The sequence below is a fragment of the Dendropsophus ebraccatus genome, chromosome 3 (genome assembly GCF_027789765.1).
Source record: "Dendropsophus ebraccatus isolate aDenEbr1 chromosome 3, aDenEbr1.pat, whole genome shotgun sequence".
NCBI classification, from domain to species: domain Eukaryota; kingdom Metazoa; phylum Chordata; class Amphibia; order Anura; family Hylidae; genus Dendropsophus; species Dendropsophus ebraccatus.
Window position 1 is genome coordinate 36,829,264 of NC_091456.1, and position 27,151 is coordinate 36,856,414.

The 27,151-nt window shown below is 45.8% G+C and overlaps 1 protein-coding gene across 2 annotated transcripts in view; it reads right to left on the reverse strand.

The window, feature by feature from the left end:
• The window catches only part of CFAP73 (cilia and flagella associated protein 73), a 28,505-nt gene extending 6,948 nt beyond the window's left edge, over nucleotides 1-21,557 (reverse strand). The window contains exons 1-4 of one of the 2 annotated variants that reach the window (XM_069964122.1): nucleotides 21,481-21,557; nucleotides 12,695-12,800; nucleotides 9,448-9,552; nucleotides 6,392-6,592 (exon numbers count right to left, since the gene is read on the reverse strand). In XM_069964122.1, the coding sequence (XP_069820223.1) occupies nucleotides 6,392-6,592; nucleotides 9,448-9,552; nucleotides 12,695-12,800; nucleotides 21,481-21,539 (471 nt within the window). In that variant the 5' untranslated portion in view covers nucleotides 21,540-21,557. Of the gene's footprint in view, nucleotides 1-6,391; nucleotides 6,593-9,447; nucleotides 9,553-12,694; nucleotides 12,801-15,753; nucleotides 15,840-21,480 lie in introns of those variants that run through there. The other variant, XM_069964121.1, reaches the window with a different exon arrangement.
• Nucleotides 21,558-27,151: the final 5,594 nt, after the last annotated feature.

The following is a 27,151-nucleotide window of genomic DNA, read 5'->3' on the forward strand; positions in this document are numbered from 1 at the left end:
AACTGGACCAACCTGAAAAAGCGCGAGAGGAGCTACAGAGAAGAATAAGAGAAATTCCCCAAATCCTGGAGTGCAAACCTTGTGGCATCACAGCCAAGAAGACTGGAGGCCAGAATCATAAATGGTCTGATTACTCACGTCAATGCAATATGTTAATTTTCCTTTTACCACAACATAAAGCAACAAATTCAGATGACAGAAAAATAAAGGAAACTCCAAGGGGCAGAAAAGTGCAGTATGACAGGGGAAAATATGATATTTTTTTTTTAGCAAAAGGTCACAACATAATAAGATGTGAAAAAAGTTAAAGGATCTGAAGACTATCCAAATGCACTGTATAACCAAACCTGAACATGAACAAGCACTGATTGACATTCTATATTGTTAAAGATGACCAAGTAGTCTTCAGTCCTTTCCAGAATTAAATTTATTGCAAATCCATAGCTGTAGTGCAGTGATTGACCCAAGGGGGAGAGTGCGAGTTTATATCAAGCATTGCACTTTGTATATCTATGGAATTGTAATAAATTGAATTGTGGGATAGACTGATGTCTGCTAGAGCATCTTCTTTAATTAATTGTATATAGCAGAATGGGATCCCTTTCAGTCATCCCCATACAGGCAACACTTGAATACACTGTTTATAGCCTTAACGATCCAGCTCATGTGCCGTGCTGACACAGGTGATGAATAGGAGACAATCTGCCTGGAGCATTCAAAAGGATGAGGAGGGAGGGGAGGACGGACAGACAGGTTGTGCCAGCCTAATGCACAGACACTCTAAGCCTCGGCCGTTTGACACAGGGCTGAAAGTTTAAAAGTTGTTTTTTAAGACAATAACTGCATCACCTGCCAAACGTACCCCAGGACAGATCTTGGATTAAAGGGGTTATCCAGTGCTACAAAAACATGGCCACTTTCCCCCTACTGTTGTCTCCAGTTTGGGTGGGGTTTTGAAACTCAGTTCCATTGAAGTAAATGGAGCTTAATTACAAACTGCACCTGAACTGGAGACAACAGTGGGGGGAAAACTGGCCATGTTTTTGTAGCGCTGGATAACCCCTTTAAAAGCATCTGAAGGTACAAGCGGTTTGTGGGTACAGAGTCGCTTTAAAGAAGAACTCCAGGCAGGACCATTTTTTCCAAAATGCCCAGGGAAGGGGTTAGTGAAAAAAATAACATCTGCTTGTGTTGGCATGCTGCCGCTCCAGTCCCCGGTGTCCAGCTGGGACTTTGGACGTGACATGGAAAGCCCGCTAAGCAGTGGCGTAGCTTCCATGAAGGCAGGGAAGGCGACTGCTATGGGGCCCCTGCAGGAAGGGGGCCCGAGGAAGCCATGGTAGGTACTGACACTGACATCCGACCACTGTACCCCCAGGGGTCCAGAGAGGAAGAGGGACCCCCACTGCACTGTTCAGCCCCCTCACTGTAGTGCCAAGTGAGCGGGCTGAACAGAGGAGCTGCCAGGTCCTGCACGGCACAGGAGAGGGATGAAGGACCTTATGGTCACATGACCCAAAGGTCCTGAATACTTCTATGTGAAGATCAGCCCAGACTATAGGAGGAGGAGGGGGAAGCCTGGGAGCTGTAAGTGCTGTGTATGTGTGTCAGTGAGTGTATATATGTATCTGTGGGTATATATATATGTCAGTGTGTTTATATATTGTCACGGCCACGGCGGCGTCCCGTGCTCCGGGCCGCCGCAACCTCCCTCTGCCCCATGCAGCCGCCGGGGTCCTTGTGCAGGGACCCGGCGCTGCTACCTATTCGGCTCCGGGGGGCGCCTTACCTCGCCCCGCTCCTGTCTCCGTCTGTGCCGGACGGCGCGCACGTCCCCGCCTCCTAGGGCGCGCGCGCCCCGGCTGTCTCAGATTTAAAGGGCCAGTCCGCCCCTAATTGGTTAGTTGCACTAATCACTCCCTATAAATTCCAGCCCTGCCCCACTACAGGTGTTGGAGCCTCTGCATGCTTCCCATAGCGTTTGGCCCAGCTCCCTGTTGTTCCTGACCGTAGTCCTTGTTCCTTGTTCCTGTCTGCAGTCCTTGTCCCTAGTCCTTGCCCGCTGCCTTCCCATTGTTCCTGAGTCCTGCGATCACGCCTACAGACATCTGCCTGCACTATCTCCTGCCTACTGCTCCTGCCACGCCTCGCCTGCCGTCACTAGCAACCAAGCCAGGGGTAGCGACCTGGGGGTCGCCTGCCGCAGCAAATCCATCCCGCCTTGCGGCAGGCTCTGGTGAAAACCAGCGGCCCCTTAGACTCCGCTCCCTGGTGAGGTTAGTGCCATTGATAGTGACGATTCAGTGGATCCACTACTCCAGGCGTTACAGTAGGCTCAAACCATGGATCCCGGCGAGGTGCCTGATCTCCGTGACGTAGCCAGAGTGGCCGCTCAACAGGCTCAACAAATCCAGCAACAGTCGCAGCAGATCCAGCAACTGACTGCCGCCTTACAGCAGCATACTACAGCTCAGCGCTCACCACCACCTGCAGCCTCCTCGAGACTTCGACTGGCTCTCCCGAGTAAATATGGAGGCGATCCCAAGTTGTGCAGGGGATTCCTGACTCAATGCACCATGCATATTGAACTTTTAAGTAGTCAGTTTCCCACCGAGCGCTCTAAAGTGGCTTTCATCACAGCCTATTGGAAGGTAGAGCTCTGGCCTGGGCCACGCCGCTGTGGGACCGAGATGATCCTGTTGCTGCCAATCTCCAAACGTTCCTGGCCGAGTTTCGCTCCGTCTTTGAGGAACCTGCCCGTGCTACTTCAGCTGAGACTGCTCTCCTCAACCTCTCTCAAGGGAGCTCCTCTGTTGGTGACTACGCCATCCAGTTCCGCACCCTGGCAGCTGAATTAGACTGGAATGAGGCCGCTCTAATAGCCACCTTCAAGAAGGGCCTATCCAGTCGGGTGAAAGACGTGCTCTCCGCCCGCGACCTCCCTATATCTCTGAACGATCTAATCCTACTGGCTACCAGAGTCCACAACCGATTTTCCGAGAGAGAGGAGGAGGTCCGGCAAGAACGGCGACTAAGCCTGCCCTGTCGCCATCACCGCCTAGCACCGGTTTTCCAGAATCCTGTTGCTCCTGTACCCCAGTCGACTACTGAGATTCCAATGCAAGTAGAACGAGTTCGCCTGACTCCTCATGAGAGGGCTCGCCGACTAGAGCTGAATCTCTGTCTCTATTGCGGTGGCTCTGATTATTTCCGGCAGAGATGTCCCCAACGTCCTCAGTGTCCGGGAAACGCTCGCACCTAGGTCCGGTAGGAGAGGCCTCCCTAGGTGTGAATGCCACCTCTCCAAGTTTCCATCCAGACACCCTCAGGACAAATTCACCAGACTACTGCCTTCATCGACTCCGGGTCTGCGGGCAGTTTCATTGCAGCTACCTTGGTCCAAAGATGGCGGCTACCCGTGATCCAGCTAGCCCGATCCCTGTCTATCTCCTCGGTCACGGGCGAGACTCTTGCTGAAGCTGTGCTCTACCAGACTGCACCTCTAGTCCTCCAGGTGGGTGCTTTGCATCAGGAGAAGATCTCCTTCTACGTCTTGCGCCATTCCTCTTCCGACATCCTGCTGGGTCTACCTTGGCTGCAATTACATACCCCTAAGCTAGACTGGAGAACCGGGGAGATTCTCAGTTGGGGTCTGGACTGTCCTAACCGGTGTCTGAAGCTTCCTCAGCCCAAGTGCTCTGTGACGTCACCTGACTCCGTCAAGCCTCTACCCGGCCAACCGGCAGAATACCAAGACTTGGCTGACGTCTTTTCTGCCAAAGAGGCGGACTCTCTACCCCCTCACCGGACATATGATTGTCCCATAGACCTCCTTCCTGGAACTTCTCCTCCACGAGGTCGGGTGTACCCTCTCTCCGTGCCCGAGACTGAGGCCATGTCTTCCTACATCCGGGAGAACCTACAGAAGGGTTTCATTCTCAAATCCACATCCCCTGCTGGCGTAGGATTCTTCTTTGTACAGAAGAAGGACGGTTCTCTTCGCCCATGCATAGACTACAGGGGCCTAAATAAGGTGACAGTCAAGAACCGTTATCCTCTTCCACTTATCCCTGAACTATTCGACCGTCTCCGTGGAGCCAAGATCTTCTCTAAGCTGGACCTCAGGGGAGCGTACAATTTAATCCGTATTCGTGAAGGAGACGAATGGAAGACCGCTTTTAACACCAGAGATGGGCACTACGAATACCTGCTCATGCCATTCGGCCTATGCAATGCCCCAGCGGTTTTCCAGGAATTCGTTAACGACATCTTCCGAGACCTCCTCTATGTCTGCGTCATTGTCTATCTTGACGACATTTTGGTCTTCTCCCCTGACTAGCAGACTCACGTGACACAAGTACATCAGGTCCTACGAAGACTACGGGCCAATCATCTGTACGCCAAGCTAGAGAAGTGCGTTTTCCATCAGCGCAGTCTTCCGTTTCTTGGGTATATCGTCTCCGACCAGGGTCTACAAATGGATCCGGGGAGTTGGGCGGAGTTCTCCTACAACCATCTGGACTCACTCTGGAGTTCCACAGGCAAGTCACCCTTCTATGTGGTCTATGGGCATCACCCTCGTCCTCCTCTGCCTCTCTCTCCATCCTCTGAGTTCCCAGCCGTGGAGGAGTTGTTATCTGACCTGCAGTCGATTTGGGAACAGACTCAACAATCTTTGCTCAAGGCATCTGACCGCATTAAGGACCAGGCGGATAAGATAAGAAGACCTGCCACGAATTTTCTCCCAGGTGACAAAGTCTGGCTCTCAGCCAAATATGTCCGACTCAAGATTCCCAGCTACAAGTTGGGTCCTCGATTCCTCGGTCCTTTCTCGGTGCTAAAACGCATCAACCCTGTAACCTACAAACTCCGCCTACCTCCTACTATGCGTATTCCGAACGCCTTCCATGTTTCCCTCTTAAAGCCAGTGGTCCTCAACCGGTTCTCCAATAAGTCTTCATTCACTGCTCCACAAGCCGTCTCTGACGACGTCTACGTTGTTAAAGAAATTCTGGCCATGAAAACTGTGAGAGGGAGACGGTTCTTCCTAGTGGACTGGAGAGGATTTGGTCCTGAGGAGAGGTCCTGGGAACCCGAGGCTTACATCCTGGACCAAGATCTCATCAAGAGGTTCCTGCAGGCTAGAAAGAGGGGGAGCCAAAGGGGGGGGATACTGTCACGGCCTCCCTCTGCCCCATGCAGCCGCCGGGGTCCTTGTGCAGGGACCCGGCGCTGCTACCTGTTCGGCCCCGGGGGGCGCCTTACCTCGCCCCGCTCCTGTCTCCGTCTGTGCCGGCCGGCGCGCGTGTCCCCGCCTCCTAGGGCGCGCGCGCGCCGGCTGTCTCAGATTTAAAGGGCCAGTCCGCCCCTAATTGGTTAGTTGCACTAATCACTCCCTATAAATTCCAGCCCTGCCCCACTACAGGTGTTGGAGCCTCTGCATGCTTCCCATAGCGTTTGGCCCAGCTCCCTGTTGTTCCTGACCGTAGTCCTTGTTCCTGTCCGCAGTCCTTGTCCCTAGTTCTTGCCCGCTGCCTTTCCATTGTTCCTGAGTCCTGTCCGCCACCTGCGATCACGCCTACAGACATCTGCCTGCCTACTGCTCCTGCCACGCCTCGCCTGCCGTCACTAGCAACCAAGCCAGGGGTAGCGACCTGGGAGTCGCCTGCCGCAGCAAGTCCATCCCGCCTTGCGGCGGGCTCTGGTGAAAACCAGCGGCCCCTTAGACTCCGCTCCCTGGTGAGGTTAGTGCCATCGCTAGTGACGGTTCAGTGGATCCACTACTCCAGGCGTTACATATATGTATCTGTGTATATATTTATATGGCAGTATGTGTATGTATCTGTGGCTATATGTGTGTGTATGTCAGCAATGTCTGTAGCACTGCTGTATATGTGTGTGTTTGTGTATGTCAGTTGTGTCTCAAGTGACAGGTTTGCTCCCAAAGATGTTCTGCAGCAGCTTCTATTAATTCTGGGCTCTAATAAAAGAACCCACCACTAATATCTGAGATGATTTCCCTGTGTACAGTCTACTCATGGTGTATACATCAGCACTTGTGTAATCACATTACAGTGTATATATGTGTGTATGTCAGTTGCGTATCTGTATATATGTTAATGGTGCCTCTGTGTGTGTATATGTGCATCATTGTCTGTGTTTGGCAGTGGGGTGGGGGTAGGGGAGCATACAGGATTCATGGGGCCCCGTACAGTTTTTTGCTATGGGGCCCCATGAATTCTAGCTACGCCCCTGCCGCTAAGCCAGTCAGCTTCACATCCCAAGTCCTATATCTGCCCAGATTGTGTCTATTAGCCTTTGTATTATGCAACAGCACTTGGATAAAGATATAGTGTGGCTGTAGACCATCATTGATTTACTGTATAAGTACCTCTTCAGTCCTCTCTAACGCCCTCTGCAGGTATTGCTGATATATTCTGTTCTTGTTCTGGCTGTGCAGCAGCTTTTCCTTGCGGCTCTGCAGCTGTACGTTTTCCGCCTGTAAACGTATTGCCTCCCGTTCCTTGTGTGTCGCCAGCTGCCGCTCTTCACCTGCTTTGCGTAATGCCCGCTTTCGTTTGGAGTCATTTTCCTAGAAAGAAAAATATATGATGCCTATCAATGTCAAGATCATCACAAAATCAGTCATTGTGTATGTGTGATATTATAAAATACTCAAACCCAACTTTTATATGAAGGTTTGTTTGTTTTTTTACTACCAACAACACAGCTCTGCCCTAAAAGCAGTGGCATGGCTGGTGTATATATAGCTATAGTATATATATATATATATATATATATATATATATATATATATATATATTTTTTTTTTTTTTTTTTTTTTTTTTTTTTTACAGTATATATACGCTAAATCTCTATACAGCTACACTGTATCTATATATCAGTCTGACCACTGCTTATAGAGCAGAGTGGTGATCGGTAGCCTAAACTTCTGACATGTTATAGTGAGAAGTTTGTATTGTGGGGGTTCGGTTGGTGAGACCTACACTTACCGCTATACTAAGGGGACAGTAACGTACAACTGTTCATGCTGTGCCCCTTCATTCTGCTCTAAACATCTGTAGCAAATGGAATTATAATGGAAGTCTATGGGACCTCCAGCAATCCTGTATACAGGGAGTACTAAAGACTTCCTTTATAATTGTACACCGCATCACAGTAATAATATTACAGATGTATCTTATACATCAGAACACTGCCAGAGCATGAAAAATATATCTGCAAGTAAAAAATTCTTGATCTCTTGTTCTTCCTCATTTAATATTTTAACATTATTGACAGGAATATAACTCCTGACCATTCCTCAAAGCTAGATTGTGGTTCATGTTATAAAAGTGTGAGAACCAATGCAACGGGATAGAAGATGCAGCACTGTAATATTATTACCCAACCATATTATTATGTAGTGCTTACTCAGACAGGTCATAGGAAGATTAGAAATGTTGTGTAAGATATACATCATGTCATCTATACATAGCTAAAGAAGATATTGTGAAAGGCAGAAAGCAAATCATATTTTATGGCTTCTTTTCTTTGCTAAGTCAACCAGCTATGTTTCAGTCCCATTCTTTCTTTATAGCTGCAACCAAGAATGTTTCTAATTTTCAGCCACTAGGTGGCAGCTAGAGATGAGCGCACCTCAAGCATGGATTTGAATACTGGTGGCTGAAGAAGTTGGAAGCAGCACTAGGGAGTCCTGGAAAACATGGATACAGCCTATAGTCTATAGCTGTATCCATGTTTTCCAGGCAGCCTTAGGGCTGCATCTAACTTCTTTAGCCACTGGCAATTGGGTCGGTTGCTTGAGGTTTGCTCATCTCTAGTAGCAACCAGGTACACAGAAACACCCTGTTCTTTCTCTCTTCATCTTTTACCCAGATTTACTAAACAGAAAAGTTTTTAAGCTTTTTTTTTTATGCACTGTACTTTGCACTTAGCTGACCAACTTTAAAGAGGACCTGTCACCCCCCGTGACGGGGTGACAGGCTCCCAACCCCTGTTACAGCCCCCTATACTCACCTGATCCCACCAGGTCCCGCTTTTGGATCCGGTCGGGTCACGGAGATATCAGCTCCCGAAGCCCGGCGCGCGCGCTGACAGGAGAGTCTGACGCTCATAGAGAATGAATGGGGAGTCCGATGCTCCGTCATTCTCTATGGGCATCGGACTCTCCTGTGAGCGCGCGCGCCGGGCTTCGGGAGCTGATATCTCCGTGACCCGACCGGATCCAAAAGCGGGACCCGGCAGGATCAGGTGAGTATAGGGGGCTGTAACGGGGGTCGGGAGCCTGTCACCCCGGCACGGGGGTGATAGGTCTCCTTTAAATTGATCTAGTTTCACATTAGTGACATGACTGGTGCAGTTTCACACAAGTAACCAAACAGAGTCACATGCGAAAAACCAGACAAATAAACTAAGAAGTCAGACAGATCAAAAATCTAACGGGATAAAAACTAAAACCCTTAGGGTCCATTTACACACAAAGATTATCTGACAAATTATCTACAAAAGATTTGAAGCCAATGCCAGGAATGGATTTGAAAAGAGGAGAAATCTTAGGCTTTCCTTTATGACCTGATCTCTGTTTATAGTTTGTTCCTGGCTTTGACTTCAAATCTTTGGCAGCTAATCTGTCAGATAATCTTTCTGTGTAAATGGGCCTTATGTGGTGTGATTTTAATAGTCAGACATCTTCATCAATCTGGGCCATTCTCTCCCTCTTCTTTCTCTAAGGGCCCTATTACGCCTATTACATTGTTCCGTGTAAACGCAATTGAAAAATCACTCGTGTATCGTTGATCGTTCATTTAGGGTCCTATTAGACAAAGCGATTTTTAACGATTAACGATAAATGATCGCAAACGAGATTGTTTATTGTTAACATGAAATCGTTCACCATATTAAACAGAACGATAGTCGTTAGTTACGATTCTTACTATGATTGTTTATTCCATCTGATCCCAGCAAAAAAAGGAATGATTTGGAATTACACTGAAGGATTAGTGAACAAATGTGGAATTACAGCAAACGAATGTGGATTTACAGCGAATGATTAACAATCATTTTAGGGTCAGATCGAAATGAACGATCAACGACACACAAACGATTTTTCGATTGTTGCCTGCAATTACATGGAACAATTATTGTTTAAATTCGAACCATATAAAAATTTTCCGCATAATCAAAAATAGTACCGTGTAATAGGGCCCTAAGCCTCAGTTCAACAAATATGTCTAACAGAAAGATGAGCCATGTTGCCCGTAGCCAATCAGGACTCACTGAGATCGCTTACTATGGGCATCACGGCTATTTCTCTGTTTGACATTTTGATAAATGAGGCCAAATGCTTCAAAGAATAGAAACCTTCTCAATACAAATGGCTTCAGAGGCAGCATATAAGGTAAGGCGAGCAGCAGAACATACTACCTTAAGGAACTTATCAAATTTGAACAAGGAATCCTTGAGTTTCTCTTCTTTGTGTTCAAGTTCGGCACGGCGCTGCTGCAGACTCTCTGTCTTCATCTGAAATTCCTGTGATAACCATAGATCAGATGAAATAATAAGGGATTATAAGGATTATTATCTACACTTGTATTGGTATATAGTTTCTATGGGTTCTTTTACACGGGCCGATTATCATCAATAAGCGATCATTCGGCCAATAACTGGCTATTGTAAAAGTGTCATCGATCAGATGTCCACATATCTCTCTGTGTAAACATAACATCTGCAGCTGATAGCAATGTATTTAAAGGGCTGCAAAGACATTCCCTGTATCATTTGTGTGGCCTGGCTGCTCGATTATTGTGCTGTGTAACGGCACTGCAAGCGAGCGCTGATCTCACTGATCGGCATTCATTTGCGTCTTTGCACAGCCCCACAGCAAACCCTTGTGCAGCTTGTCAATTTAAGGCCATGTTAACATCTGAGTTGGGGGTGTCAGTCAGAGCTTCCATTGCAGATGTTACTATTGATTGGGAAAATCTGTCGATGTACAAAGATGGAAACCTCTGTGGAACTAATAATATGTCAATCAGGTGCTACTGGCAAAGATATAAGCAAACGAGAAACTAGAAAAACAGAAAAAGACTTGATAGTTAGGAAATGTTCCAACATGTTTGTGAATGCATGCAATCAAAACCATGCGTCCAAACGTTCACCAATGTTACCAGGTTTATCGTCAATCTTGTGTGGCCGTTGGTGGATGAACAGGGATATTGTTTTAGCCACATGTGCTTATCGGCGTGTGGGAAAATAACCTTAAAGTGTTCCTGTCATTATAATTTTCAAAACCTATATCAACAGTAGACGTGATATAAACTGTGTTTGCCATTTACATTTGCTATTTTATTTTTAGTTATCAAGGAAAACATGGCACGTCCTGTGTTCTGACTTTTTTTTCAGAGTGTAAACACAGGAAGTTTGGGTCATCTTCCCTCACAGAGAAGGCAGTCATGTGATTGAGCCGTGACTCTCTGTACTGGCCGGGACTTCGTTTTTAGTCTCTTATTTTCTGGTTTAATGGTTTTTATTAAAGTATTTTCAAAATTTAAATACAGAGTATCAAACATTCAACAATAAAGGCTTAGAGATCATTGTCCGTATAAACGAACAAGGTTCATTCTTAAACAGTTATCATAACAAAGTATAAAAACAAAGTATGATACAAACAGATGCATAAGTAAGAACTAGGGCAAGAGATATTATCATTCAGTTTAAAATAATAGTAATCCACTGTTTTTTTATATCATTCACTAAATATATGTGGTTAGGCCTGAACAAACAGTGCAAGGGTATAGTTCAGTGCTTCTTAATTCCAGTCCTCAGGCCTCACCAACAGGTCATGTTTTGAGGATTTCCTTAGTATTTCACAGGTGATATAATTATACTCAGTGCATCAGGTATTATCACAGGTGTCCTTTGTATAGGATATCCTCAAAACATGACCTGTTGGTGAGGCCTGAGGACTGGAATTGAGAAGCACTGGTATAGTTGATTTCAACCAGCACAAGTCAGAAAATCTGCCTGGACCTGGATTTCTGGTAAGTTCTGCTTTGTTATAGGGTGCCTTCACACAGGACGGATCCGTTGCGGATCCCTGCCATGTAATGTTTATGGGCAGACATACTCGCAACAAGATAGACATCCCACTGCGAGTATGTCAGGAGACTGCCCCGTAAACCCCCGGCCGGACGGAGCGTATACAACACCTGCTCCGCGCTCCAGCTTGCTTCGGGGGCTGCACGTCGGCGGGGCAGCACACTGATTGGCTGAGTGGGACGTCTAGCCGGGAACCCCAGAAGCAAGGCGGAGCGCTGAGCAGGTGATGTATAAGCTCCGGACGGCCGGGGGTTAACGGGGCAGTGTCCTGAAATACTCGCAGCGGGATGTCCATCCTGCTGCAAGTATGTCTGCCCATAGATATTACAGGGCAGGGATCCGCAGTGGATCTCACTGCAAACTCGCAGCAAGAAAACCGCTGCGGATCTGTCCTGTGTGAAGGCACCCTTACAGCATGATAAAAACAAAAAATAATGAATGTACAGTAAATTGCAAACTTGCTTTATATTACATCTACTGTTGATTTAGACTTTAAAAGTTATAATGACAAAGTTCACTTTAATATTCCTTAAAGAGAGATATTCACAGCACTAAGGGGGAGATTTAGCAAACTAGTGCAAAGTAGAATTGTCTTAGTCGCCCCTAGCAACCAATCAGATTCCACTTTTCTTTTAAATCTGTGAGGAATGAAAAGTGGAATCTGATTGGTTGCTAGGGGCGACTAAGTGTTTAGTATTGTGAAGGCCTATCTATATAAACATTTAATACTAAAGTTTTTGAGCTGCACCAAAAAGCAAAGTGTTACTATGGCCTTTATGTTCTGTTATATAAAGGGGTACCCTAGTTTAACTAGAAAACAAACTACAATCTGCTGTGTAAAATAAGAAAATACAACACAACAGGGCCAAATAAAGGGCCACACATCGGAAAATTCGTATAAATTCACACAATCTTTATTAGACTAACAACCCATGTTACGTTTCTCTCCCTTTTAAACATATCAGTACACAGCTGTGTTTTTAAGTTTTTGAGTCCAATAAAGATTGTGTTATTTTTATGAATTTTTGGATGTGCAAGAGAAAACACTATAATGACCATACCTAATCTATTTTTGGTAGAGAAGGTAAAACATATGCTGAGGCAGGCCAGGGGGCTAGTTCAGGCAAGATGAATAGAAATAAAACACAGGGGTTAGACACGTTAATGGGGGACATTTATTAAGGAGTCTGACTCTTCTAATGAGGATTGGTGTTTATTTTGTTCCAATATCTTGTGACTGATTCATTAAAATGTAGCACTGCCATAGTAAATGCATCTAAGTAAAAAGTGACAGAAAATAAATTGGGCGCTAATCCTGGATTATGCAAACTTTTAGGTGAATACTCAAAACAGGCAGATTTATTTATTTATTTTTTTAAATGTTGCTTCAAAAAAAATATTCGCCCGTCGAATACTGGTTCATTAATAGAACTTATACCAAAAATGGGTAAAAAAATCAAATTATTCACCTTAAAATAGGCGCAAATCTGTTTCCATTTAAACCATATTTCCCAGTTTATGTGACACTATTTCCTGTCTAAATAAAAAGGACACGGAGAAACTAGGGAGTCACCTCTTTCTGGGTGTTTAAAGCTTGTTCAACTTCAATCATCTCCCGCTTCTTCTCCAAAAGTCTTGTAGCCGGTGTCAGGAAGTCATCCTCCCGATCTGGCATACGCCTGGAAAATAAGCCAATAGAAAGTAAGGTTAACTTACAATTTTCATTGCTTTATATGACCAATCAGGTATGAAGCTGGAGATCCTGGCAGATAGATGCTAGGGGGATAAATGTAACCAAACTTTTAGTTTTCTGATTATCCTTTGCAAAATTTTTAAAAGCATCTGTTTCATTATATTCGTTATATATGCATACAAGACAAGGATATGCATATAAAAAAAAGTTGTCAGAAATACCAATAACATAAATACATATAAAAAAGAAGACCACAAAAATAAAAACAGATACAATAACCCATAAATTGTTAACTTTTGCTAGAAGGGCTAATGTAATGTATGATTGTCTGAATATGCACCCCCAGAATTGTAAGGTGCTGTAGAATTTGTTGTATTTATATTATAATCCAGGGTGTTACAGACAAAATATGTACAACATCCCTATATGCGACATGGACCTAGTATGGACTTATTTATAGGCCCCCTCTAAAAAAATAATAATAATAGAACTGATAAGAACTCTGATGAGTGCATACAAATACCTATACCTCATATAATATCCAAAATAGTGATAAAAGATGGCTTTTCCTAATCGCAATGATCATCGTGCTGCCTACGGACTCCAGGAAATGAAAATGACATAAGAAAATCTTCAACTTCCTGATCGTCCTACAGCAGCACAAGGATCATTGTGTGCTGCCTACGGACTCCAGGAAATGAAAATGACATAAGAAAATCTTCAACTTCCTGATTGTCCTACGGCAGCACAAGGATCATTGTGTGCTGCCTACGGACTCCAGGAAATGAAAATTACAGGTAAGAGGAACAAAATAATATTTTCAACACAGCAAAGTGACAAAGCAACAGAAAAAAAGAAGATAATGTAAAATAAAGATGAATAAAGCACAGAGACAAAGGGAAGCAAACATACAGCCGGGATCTGTGTGAGGACCCAAACCTGTGATTCAGCACTGTCTATCTGGATATCTGGCTTATTCTTTAGGAAGTCTGAAGGAAGCCCTAAAGCTCCCCCCCCCCCCCCACAAAATAATACACTTATAAATGCTGCAGATGTTAGCTCTGAGTTAATAAGAAAAAATTAATGGTTTTTTGCTAGAATGTTTTTTTCAAGGCAATCTGTCATTTTGAGCCTGTTTGTTAAATCACACCAGGGTTTGAAGTCTGCATTTTTTCACAGAAACACAAGTACAAAAGGCCATGTCTATGTGCCTATTGGTGTTTTTTCTGGTGTTTTCCCTCAACTCTTCTATTAAAGGAGAAGGGCGGCGAAAATTTTTATTAAAGTATTGTATTGGCCCCCAAAAGTTATACAAATTCCCAAAATAGATTATTATGGGAAATGCTTATAAAGTGCTTTTTCCCTGCACTTACTACTGCATTAAGGCTTCACTTCCTGGATAACATGGTGATGTCACTTCCTGGATAACATGGTGATGTCACGACCCGACTGCCAGAGCTGTGTGGGCTGTAGCTAATGGAGAGGATGAGGGCAGAGGGATGCTCAGTGTCCCTCCAGTGCCCTGTGTCCCTCAGTGCCCCTCTGCCATCATCCTCTCCAGCAGCCACAACCAGCACAGCTCTGGGAGTCGGGTCGTGACATCACCATGTTATCCAGGAAGTGTCATCACCATTTTATCCAGGAAGTGACATCAACATATTATCCAGGAAGTGAAGCCTTCATGCAGTAGTAAGTGTAGCGAAAAAAAGCACTTTATAAGCATGTCCTGTAATAAGTGTATATTAGGGATTTGAATAACTTTGGGGGGGGGGGGGGGGGCAATACAATAATTTAATAAAAAATTTTTGCCGGACTTCTGCTTTAATTTCCTGAAATGACATAATATACAATTACACGACCAGTACTGAAAAAGAATAAAACGCCAGAGACACAAAATCAGAGAAAACTGAAGTTTTTTTTTTTTTTCAGCTCAAAAAACATGGTGCAAATTTTGTGCCTGAGGGAAGCTGGATAGATACTGGCGCTCCCTGGGGTTTCCCTTGAACTATTACAGTAAGGGAGCCTAGAATGTACCATGGAAGCTATCATCCAACAATTCCAATAACAGGGTCAGGGAATGTCCGATAATTCCTATCTAGAGATGGAGGGAGATCACAGATTATAGGCTCCTGGAAGCAATTCCAGTGTTTTACCGCTGGTGCTTGCAGGGAAGCAGCAGGCGATATAACGGCTTCCTAACCAGTGCTTTACTGACACAATGGGGGAGATTCCTCATGTTGTTGAAAATGGTGTAAAATGTCTCAAATTTATCAAAGTGGCATAATACGGTAGTCTGCAAGACGATGGCGGCTGTCACCTATCTGATGCTTTACGTCTGGTGTAACGCTGGACATAGACATTAGACCAGAGGTAGGGAACCTTGGCTCTCTAGCTGTTGCAAAACTACAACTCCCATCATGCCTGGACAGCCAAAGGCTGTCCAGGCATGATGGGAGTTGTAGTTTTGCAACAGCTGGAGAGCCAAGGTTCCCTACCCCTGCATTAGACAGAGCTATATGAAGGTGTCAGTATCTGACCCTAACCTGTGGCTCTCCAGCTGTTGAAAAACTACAACTCCCAGGATGCCACTCCCAGGATGCCACAGAATCAATCTGATTGGTGCTCCACTGGTCCCCTGCACATGGTGGATAACCAATCAGATTGTTTCTTTCATTTTTCAGAGAACAAGAAGTAATCTAATTGGTTGCCATGAGCAACTGCACTACTGATCCTCTGCATAAGGCTGACTGACCAGGCTGGATCAGTGTGGGGCCAGCTCTCTCCTGTTATGTCTGATTTAACCCCCCAATGTCTGTGCAGCTGCTAAAGAAGCCTATGGGTGGTGGTGGTGGGGGGGAGTGCATGGGTCCGGGCTAATCCCGTCACACCCTCCATCCTATGGCTGCAGAGAGGAGAATGGGAGTCGTAGTTGTGCTCACACCAGCAGCTTGTCCTCGAACGCCGCGCGGAAATATTCCCGTAGTTCGCTCTCCATGATGACTGCAGCGGACGGCGGCATCCAGTGTACGCCCGTCACCATGGAGACAAACGCCCCGCCCCCAACCATTGTGATGCCCCAGGAAGTCCCCGGCTTAGGCGGCCATCTTGAAACTGGGCACAGTCCGCACTGTAGGCGACGGGAAGACCGAGCATCGGTCCTGCTGTTATCTAGTGACCCCGGAGACTCGGCATAGCAAATACCCCATGGTAGTGACGAATACCTCAATAATAGTGTGCCAGCCACAGGTGTGCCCATAATAGTGTGCCAGCCACAAGTGTGCCCATAATAGTGTGCCAGCCACGAGTGTGCCCATAATAGTGTGCCAGCCACAAGTGTCCCCATAATAGTGTGCCAGCCACAGGTGTCCCCATAATAGTGTGCCAGCCACAAGTGTCCCCATAATAGTGTGCCAGCCACAAGTGTGTCCATCATAGTGTGCCAGCCACAAGTGTGCCCATAATAGTGTGCCAGCCACAAGTGTCCCCATAATAGTGTGCCAGCCACAGGTGTCCCCATAATAGTGTGCCAGCCACAAGTGTCCCCATAATAGTGTGCCAGCCACAAGTGTCCCCATAATAGTGTGCCAGCCACAGGTGTCCCCATAATAGTGTGCCAGCCACAAGTGTCCCCATAATAGTGTGCCAGCCACAGGTGTCTCCATAATAGTGTGCCAGCCACAAGTGTGCCCATCATAGTGTGCCAGCCACAAGTGTGTCCATCATAGTGTGCCAGCCACAAGTGTCCCCATAATAGTGTGCCAGCCACAAGTGTCCCCATAATAGTGTGCCAGCCACAAGTGTCCCCATAATAGTGTGCCAGCCACAAGTGTCCCCATAATAGTGTGCCAGCCACAGGTGTCTCCATAATAGTGTGCCAGCCACAGGTGTGTCCATAATAGTGTGTCAGCCACAAGTGTCCCCATAATAGTGTGCCAGCCACAAGTGTCTCCATAATAGTGTGCCAGCCACAGGTGTCCCCATAATAGTGTGCCAGCCACAGGTGTCTCCATAATAGTGTGCCAGCCACAGGTGTCCCCATAATAGTGTGCCAGCCACAAGTGTCCCCATAATAGTGTGCCAGCCACAAGTGTGCCCATAATAGTGTGCCAGCCACAAGTGTCCCCATAATAGTGTGCCAGCCACAAGTGTGCCCATAATAGTGTGCCAGCCACAGGTGTCTCCATAATAGTGTGCCAGCCACAAGTGTCCCCATAATAGTGTGCCAGCCACAAGTGTGCCCATAATAGTGTGCCAGCCACAGGTGTCCCCATAATAGTGTGCCAGCCACAAGTGTCCCCATAATAGTGTGCCAGCCACAAGTGTCTCCATAATAGTGTGCCAGCCACAAGTGTCCCCATAATAGTGTGCCAGCCACAAGTGTGCCCATAATAGTGTGCCAGCCACAGGTGTCCCCATAATAGTGTGCCAGCCACAAGTGTCCCCATAATAGTGTGCCAGCCACAAGTGTCCCCATAATAGTGTGCCAGCCACAAGTGTGCCCATAATAGTGTGCCAGCCACAGGTGTCCCCATAATACTGTGCCAGCCACAAGTGTCCCCATAATAGTGTGCCAGCCACAGGTGTCCCCATAATAGTGTGCCAGCCACAAGTGTCCCCATAATAGTGTGCCAGCCACAAGTGTGCCCATAATAGTGTGCCAGCCACAAGTGTCCCCATAATAGTGTGCCAGCCACAAGTGTGTCCATAATAGTGTGCCAGCCACAAGTGTGCCCATCATAGTGTGCCAGCCACAAGTGTGCCCATCATAGTGTGCCAGCCACAAGTGTCCCCATAATAGTGTGCCAGCCACAACTGTCCCCATAATAGTTTGCCAGCCACAGGTGTCCCCATAATAGTGTGCCAGCCGCAAGTGTCCCCATAATAGTGTGCCAGCCACAGGTGTCCCCATAATAGTGTGCCAGCCACAAGTGTCCCCATAATAGTGTGCCAGCCACAAGTGTCCCCATAATAGTGTGCCAGCCACAGGTGTCCCCATAATAGTGTGCCAGCCATAGGTGTCTCCATAATAGTGTGCCAGCCACAGGTGTGCTCATAATAGTGTGCCAGCCACAAGTGGCCCCATAATATTGTGCCAGCCACAAGTGTGCCCATAATAGTGTGCCAGCCACAAGTGTCCCCATAATAGGGTGCCAGCCACAGGTGTCCCCATAATAGTGTGCCAGCCACAAGTGTGCTCATAATAGTGTGCCAGCCTCAGGTGTCTCCATAATAGTGTGCCAGCCACAAGTGTCCCCATAATAGTGTGCCAGCCACAAGTGTCCCCATAATAGTGTGCCAGCCACAAGTGCCCCCATAGTAGTGTGCCAGCCACAAGTGCCCCCATAGCAGTGTGCAAGCCATTTATATCCCATTAATAGTGTGCCAGCCATGGATATCCCATAATAGTGTGCCAGCCACAGTTGTCCCCATAATAGTATGGCAGCCACAAGTGTGCCCATAATAGTGTACAAGCTTCAAGTGTGCCCTTAATAGTGTGCCAGCCATGGATACCCCACAATAGTGCGCAAGCCAGATATACCCCCATAATAGTGTGCAAGCTAGATATATCCCCATAATAGTATGCCAGACATGGATACCCCATAATAGTGTGCCAGCCATGGATACCCTATAATAGTGTGCCAGCCAAATATATCCCCATAATAGTATGCCAGCCATGGATTCCCCAATAATAGTGTGCCAGCCATGGATACCCCATAATAGTGTGCCAGCCCTATATATCCCTATAATAGTGTGCCTGCCAGATATATCCCCATAATAGTGTGCCAGCCAGATATATCCCCATAATAGTATGCCAGCCATGGATACCCCATAATAGTATGCCAGCCATGGCTACCCCATAATAGTATGCCAGCCATGGATACCCCATAATAGTATGCCAGCCATATATATCCCCATAATAGTGTGCCAGCCAGATATATCCTTATAATAGTGTGCCAGCCATGGATACCCCATAATAGTGTGCCAGCCATATACAGTATATCCCCATAATAGTATGCCAGCCATGGATATCCTTATAATAGTGTGCCAGCCATGGATACCCCATAGTAGTGTACCAGCCATGGATAATAGTGTGCCATCGACAAGTGTCCCCCTAATAGTGTGCCAGCCATGTATGTCCCTATAATAGTGTACCAGCTATATGTGTCCCCATTATAGTGTGCGTCGCAGATTTGTTTAGGGATTTGGCTGCTGGGACTCGAGGGGTCCTGGTTGTTTATGTAGCAGCGGCCGCATATGCATTTTCTATAGACAATGATACCAATGGAACATATATATCCACATAATAGTGTGCCAGCCGCAAGTGTCCCCATAATAGTGTGCCAGCCACAGGTGTCCCCATAATAGTGTGCCAGCCACAAGTGTCCCCATAATAGTGTGCCAGCCACAGGTGTCCCCATAATAGTGTGCCAGCCATAGGTGTCTCCATAATAGTGTGCCAGCCACAGGTGTGCTCATAATAGTGTGCCAGCCACAGGTGTGCCCATAATAGTGTGCCAGCCACAAGTGGCCCCATAATAGTGTGCCAGCCACAAGTGGCCCCATAATAGTGTGCCAGCCACAAGTGGCCCCATAATATTGTGCCAGCCACAAGTGTGCCCATAATAGTGTGCCAGCCACAAGTGTCCCCATAATAGGGTGCCAGCCACAGGTGTCCCCATAATAGTGTGCCAGCCACAAGTGTGCTCATAATAGTGTGCCAGCCACAAGTGTCCCCATAATAGTGTGCCAGCCACAGGTGTCCCCATAATAGTGTGCCAGCCACAAGTGTCCCCATAATAGTGTGCCAGCCACAAGTGTCCCCATAATAGTGTACCAGTCTTGTGTCCCCATAATAGTGTGCCAGCCACAAGTGTCCCCATAATATTGTGCCAGCCACAGGTGTCTCCATAATAGTGTGCCAGCCTCAGGTGTCTCCATAATAGTGTGCCAGCCACAAGTGTCCCCATAATAGTGTGCCAGCCACAGGTGTCCCCATAATAGTGTGCCAGCCACAAGTGTCCCCATAATAGTGTGCCAGCCACAAGTGCCCCCATAGTAGTGTGCCAGCCACAAGTGTCCCCATAATAGTGTGCCAGCCACAAGTGCCCCCATAGTAGTGTGCCAGCCACAAGTGCCCCCATAGTAGTGTGCAAGCCATTTATATCCCATTAATAGTGTGCCAGCCATGGATATCCCATAATAGTGTGCCAGCCACAGTTGTCCCCATAATAGTATGCCAGCCATGGAAACCCATAATAGTGTGCCAGCCTAGTGTCCCCATAATAGTGTGGCAGCCACAAGTGTGCCCATAATAGTGTACAAGCTTCAAGTGTGCCCATAATAGTGTGCCAGCCATGGATACCCCACAATAGTGCGCAAGCCAGATATACCCCCATAATAGTGTGCAAGCTAGATATATCCCTATAATAGTATGCCAGACATGGATACCCCAATAATAGTGTGCCAGCCATGGATACCCCATAATAGTGTGCCAGCCATATATATCCCTATAATAGTGTGCCTGCCAGATATATCCCCATAATAGTGTGCCAGCCAGATATATCCCCATAATAGTATGCCAGCCATGGATACCCCATAATAGTATGCCAGCCATGGATACCCCATAATAGTATGCCAGCCATATATATCCCCATAATAGTGTGCCAGCCAGATATATCCTTATAATAGTGTGCCAGCCATGGATACCCCATAATAGTGTGCCAGCCATATACAGTATATCCCCATAATAGTATGCCAGCCATGGATATCCTTATAAAAGTGTGCCAGCCATGGATACCCCATAGTAGTGTACCAGCCATGGATAATAGTGTGCCATCGACAAGTGTCCCCGTAATAGTGTGCCAGCCATGTATGTCCCTATAATAGTGTACCAGCTATATGTGTCCCCATTATAGTGTGCGTCGCAGATTTGTTTAGGGATTTGGCGGCTCGGACTCGAGGGGTCCTGGTTGTTTATGTAGCAGCGGCCGCATATGCATTTTCTATAGACAATGATACCAATGGAACATATATATCCACATAATAGTGTGCCAGCCAGGCTGTGTGAAGCCTTTGATGGCCAAATAGGAACCCAACATATATTGAGGGTTATTGGGATTCCCAGCAGTGAGACCCCCAGTTCTGCCCATTAAAGTATATGTATCTACGTGCCCCATTCATTCTGGGGATAATTGTGTCCCAGTTCTGGGGATCATTGGGGGTCCCAGCGATTGCTCCCCCACCAATAAGCCTCTTATGTTAGGTATGGATGGGAATAAATATTCGCTGTCGTCCAATGTCACATTTTGCCGTTGTTTACCTGTACCTTCCCATCGGCATTTGGTTCCATTCAATCCGGTTTCTGTTTTGAAGGCCACGCTAGTAAGAACCAGGACCTGATGGAAATCTGACAGACTATAAGTCAGTGAAAGCTGTCAGAAAAGGTTCGGGGTCAGGGAAGTAGTTAGGACAGGTTTCTAAGCAGCTGTCATATTCGTCATGGATCCTGTAAATGTCAGTGTGAACAGAGCCTATGCCACGGATATAATAAGAGGAGAGAAGATAAGACAGACATTACTATATACTGAAAATGAAGCTTCCGAGATGTTACCATGAGATTGCTTTCATTATGCTAACCCCAAGGTTTTACAAAGCTATGTGCCCACCTCATTTCAATAGCCCTCCCCACTGGGGCTGTACATCCTTGTATTCCCTTGGTACCCATTGCTGCTTCACATTCGGTTGCTGTGGCAACTACTGGTAGGATGGTGAGAGACAAGGACGCATTCACACGCCAACTCGCCTTTATTACAAAAGAGCTGTGGGATTAGCAGAGGCTGGGAACGTGAAAAGTGCCGATTTTATCCATCAGTCCTGGCAGAACCATGGGGGGAAACAATTACCTCCACCCTCCGCCGTCAGAGGGGCCACAGGGCAGCCCAGAGCTGTCCAAGTCTATAGCGTTTGATGGCACAAAAGATTAGTGCATCCAGGGCAATGAAACCTTTCATCAATTATGGCCATTAAGGGACAATAGAATGAGAAGCCTTTATTTAATCACATTTTCTTCATCGTTCTGGAAGCTTTTCTCATTCCGCTGCACAGTTGTTGTTTTTTTGTCTTTAACACATTTACGAAGTGCTGTCACGTTTCTGCCCGTCATCTAATGTAATATATAAGATATATATATATATATATATATATATATATATATATATTGGTTGAAGTGCGTTTTGGTTTAAGAGCACACAGTTTTTTTAAATTGTGACTTGGTTTAAGAGCATTGTTTTGGTTTAAGAGCTCCCTGTACTGGGTGGGAGGGGGAGTGGGGGAGGGGCATGGTCTGCATAGCGGGGTCTACTCTGACCCAGGAAGTCTCTCTTACCTTCCAATTAATGGCAGATCCACTTTAGGCTGGGGCTTGCATCAGGGGACAGGACTGTGGAGGTAATCTCTCCATAGCTGTAACCCCTCTCTCCCTGGACAGAGATTGCTGCATGTATGTGCCCACATCTGCCCTGCTCATTCCTTCATGCCCCTTGCAGTCTGTCAGCCCTTGTGTTTCCCATCCTCTCCATTAATGTACAGTAACTTATAATATCACATATTCTGTTGTTTCTGAATGTTTGTTTCATCTGTTTTACCTGTTATTCAGAATAATAAATCATTATTTTTGGGGTGTGGAACCAATTTTCTGTATTTCTATGATTTTGGATTACAAGCGCGGCCCCGGAACGAATCATGCTCGTAATCCAAGGCACCATGTATATATAAGATGCTATGCATACAGGCTCGGCATGTGCCTAGAGCCCAAGGCAGCTACCTGTTGATCTTGGGCGGGTGTTTAGTTCAGAGCTGTGGTCAGCTTAGGGTAGGTTTACCTCACGTTTTCAGCCCCATGTCAAGCAACACGTCAGGAGGCTATAAAAAAAGGATGCTAAAGTAAGCCCGAAGTGCAGCCTGGCATGGGGCCATTGGCCTCATTGACTTGAATAGGCAGGACATAGTCATTTTGTGACTATGTTCCGTTCCTTTTCCCGCACGTATACTTCTCTGGATGACTGCCCTTTTGAGTCTTGCATAAAAGAAGTATACGTCTGAGAAATGGACAGAACATAGTCACAAAATGACTACGTCCTGCCCATTCAAGTCAACGGGGCCTTCAGCCCCATGCCAGGATTACTACAGCATCCTTTTTTTCATAGATTCCTGCCGTGGGGGGTGAAAATGTAATGTAAATATTGCCTTAGGGTATGTTCACACTGAGCAAATACGGCGGAATCCCGCCATGCTCAGTGTCCCGCTGTGAGTGAATGAGAGGGAGCGCGCTGCTCCACTGCGGCGGCTTCGGAGAAGTGCGCGTTCTCCAATTGAGATGACACAGTGAGGCAGGCATAATTCCGCGGCGGAGAGGTCTGCCGCAGAATTACGCCTATTTTACTCAGTGTGAACATACTTTTAGTCTGCAGCATAAGGCCTCATTCACACGTCCATATGTTTTTGTGGACTATATTCTGAGTCCGCAATTTTTTGTCCCCAATCCACAAAAAAAAATCCGTAGAGCACATTCGTGTGATCTGTTTTTTTGCAGATCCGCAAAATTTGTACAGTACTATTTAAGAGTTAATAGTCAAAAGTTGAACTAGTTGAAAAAGATGTACTAGCTTTCCTCACCCCTAAAAAAAGGTCATATGATCACTTGGCGTCCATTTTCCCTTGCCATTTGCAGCTATTTACTGGTTAAAGTGGCTGCCTAGAGGAGCTAAAATAGTGATGTCACAATTTGCGGATCCGCATTGATCCAATTGACTCGATTGGTGTGTCTGTGGCACAATTGCGGCCTGCACTAGGATACAGTATATCCTTTTTCGTGACACGATGAGGCCATAGAAAAAAATGGGATAAAAATTTGTGCGCAGTCACCGCATCCAGAGTTGCAAATAATTTTTTCAGTTGTGTGAATAAGGCCTTAGGCTGTTGTTACACTGCGTTAGGCAGTGCCTTTTACCGTGAGCGCTTAGTTATGTCCTGGTACAGATCCATAGGGCCCCCCATCCATGTATGATGAATTGCACAGGTGGCCTCTGTTATAGATATACATTGGACATATACAATGGGGGCCTCCCCTAATGTATACCTCTGGAGATTGTATACACCCAGGAAATTGCTGATGCCTGCCTGCACCCAGGAGATCGCTACCTGCACTGAGGAGCCCCCGGAACAGGAGAGACCAAGAGCGCCATTACTGGATAGCGGGTGAGGACCCAGCACAGTGCCCCGTCCTTCTCCACCACGCCTACCTGTAACTAATACTACTACTCCGCTCCTGATACTACTATTCCCAAAACTGCTACTGCTACAACCACTACTATTGCTACTATTACTCCAACTACTGCTACTCCCCTTATCTACTACACCCCCATCTACTATACCACTACTATTACTACACCCCTCATCAACTATGCCTCTACTACTACTACTACACCCATCATAATAAAAAAAAAGTGAGATTTAAATTGAGAATAATTTAAAAAAAAATCAAGATTTTATTTTACTTTTTGCCATATCGCCCAGCGATATGCTTTACAGCAGTCCCAATTCAATTTAGTAGAATGAGAAAATTTTTCTGGGCATGCTCTGTGACCCATGCAGAGGTCATTTTTTTTTTCCAGGGAGGGAAAGGCTAAAATGCGAGCTTCAGATATTGTGTGTACCTCTGTTATCTATACATTGGTGGTCAGTACAGAAAAAGAAGTCTCAGTTTAAAGGGAACAAATCACCATGTTTTGGTGTCTTAACCATAAAAATATTGCCTAAGGCTGGGTTCACACACAGTATATTTCAGGCAGTATTTGGTCCTCATGACAGGCCCTCATAGCAACCAAAACCAGGAGTGGATTGAAAACACAGAAAGGATCTGTTCACATAATGGTGAAAATGATTGGATGGCCGCCATTTAACAGTAAATAACTGCCATTATTTCAATAAAACGGCCGTTGTTTTAAAATAACAGCAAATATTTGCCATTAAATGACGGCCATCCACTCAATTACAACATTATGTGAACAGAGCCTTTCTGTGTTTTTAATCCACTCCTTGTTTTGGTTGCTATGAGGACCTGAGATGAGGACCAAATACTGCCTGAAATATACTGTGTGTGAACCCAGCCTAATATTGTTCAATTCAATCTGTCCTAACATATATCTCATGCGTGTCACATTGCAAGCTAACCGACAAAAACAGCGCTCTCTGCTGCCACCTTTGTCTGTGTCAGGAACTGTCCAGAGCAAGAGAGGCTTTCTATGGGAATTTTCTACTGCTTTGGACAGTTCCTCACACAGAGAGAGGTGGCAGCAGAGAGCACTGTGTCAGACTACAAAGAATACACCACTTCCAGCAGGACATTCAGCAGCTGAGAAGTACTACACATCTATATAACTTTCTGACACGAGTTCATTTGAAAGAATGGAGTTCCCCTTTAAAAGATTTTTTATACTTCTTAGGATTTTCACATATGACACATTTAAAAAAAAAAATGTCATTGATATTTGCAGTGGATTTACTTCAACAGGGAGGTGAGAACATTGCAGACCCCAAACAGATAATACAGATAGGATAATATAGATTAATATATCCATAGTTACACAGTGGTTTTCCTAAACGCACTCCCGGTTCTGCAATGGGGCAGAGCAAGAATTATTAAAGGGCTTATCCAGAAAAAATCTTTTTCTTTCAAATCAACTGGTTTCAGAAAGTTATATAGATTTGTAATTTACTCTACTATTTAAAGGGGTTATCCATGATTATCCAGCGCTACAAAAACATGGCCACTTTTGCCCCGCTCTTGCCTCAAGATTGGGTGGGGTTTGAAACTCATTTCTATTGAAGTAAATGGAGCTTAATTGCAAACCACACCTGAACTGGAGACAAAAGTGGGGGAAAAGGGGCCATGTTTTTGTAGAGCTGGATAACCCCTTTAAAAATGTCAAGTCTTCTTATACTTATCAGCTGCTGTATGTCCTGCAGGAAGTGGTGTATTCTTTCCAGTCTGACACAGTGCTCTCTGCTGCCAACTCTGTCCCAGACAGGAACTGTCCAGAGTAGAAGAGTTTTTCTATGGGGATTTGCTACTGCTCTGGTCAGTTCCTGTCTCGGACAGAGGTGGCAGCAGAGAGACTGGCATGGTGTTTTTGGTTTTGTACATCTGTCAGCTAATCAATACCCTCTGCTTCCTATATATCTGCCATCAGCGATATCTTCTGAGGATTCTATACATGCCACAGAACTCATATTTGCTGTTTTGTAAGCTTTTCAGAAAAGATTTCTAAGAGCCTTTAGATAATATATTCATCAGGAACTGGTTTAAGGAAAGTGCATCCATCAGCACACAAAGCCAGCCAAGTCCACCGCTGCTGCCGCCGGGCCAACTGCATCATATAGACATCACCTTTGCTGGTTACAATCCAGGCAGCAGTATCGCTGCTTCAACATTATATACAGCCTGTGAATCTGCCCCAGTATCAGGACAACCTGTCATCCATAAACAATGGAAAAAGTAGCAGGGGCATTCTTGGCTTTTTTTAATGGGGAAGGGGTGGAGGGGGATAAAAACGTTAAAGGGGTTGTCAAGCAAAAAAAAGAATTTCTTTTAAATCAACTGGTTTCATAAAAGTTATATAGATTTGTAATTTACTTCTATTAAAAAAAAAAATCTCAAGTCTTCCAGTACTTATCAGCTGCTGTATGTTCTGCAGGAAATGTTGTTTTCTTTTCAGTATGACACAGTGCTCTCTGCTGACCAGGGCCGTATTTACCATTAGGCACCCGTGGTCCGGTGCCTAGGGCAGCACCTTGCAGGGGGGCAGCACCAGGGAGCAGGGGGACAGAAAAAACATTTTTTTTTTGTTTTTATTTTTTTGTTTCCCTCCTCCCGTTCAGACTTGCCAGTAAATCTGGTGTCTTTTCCAGGGGGTGGGGGGTATGGTAGTATTGGTCAGGTCTGGTATCGCCAATAGGTGCGTGAAGATGGGGCGTCTTCAGGCTTAGCGCCTAGGGCAGCAGCAGCTGTTAATACAGCCCTGTTGCTGACATCTCAGGAGAGGTTTTCTATGGGGATCTGCTACTGCTCTGTCCAGTTCCTGTCTCAGACAGAGGTGGCAGCAGAGAGCACTGTGTCAGACTCGAAAGCATAATATCTTGCAGGACATACAGCAGCTGATAAGTTTAGGAAGACTTGAGATTTTTCAATTGAAGTAAATTACAAATCTATATAACTTTCTGAAACCAGTTGATTTGAAAGAAACAGATTTTCGATGGATAATCCCTTTAACCCCTTAA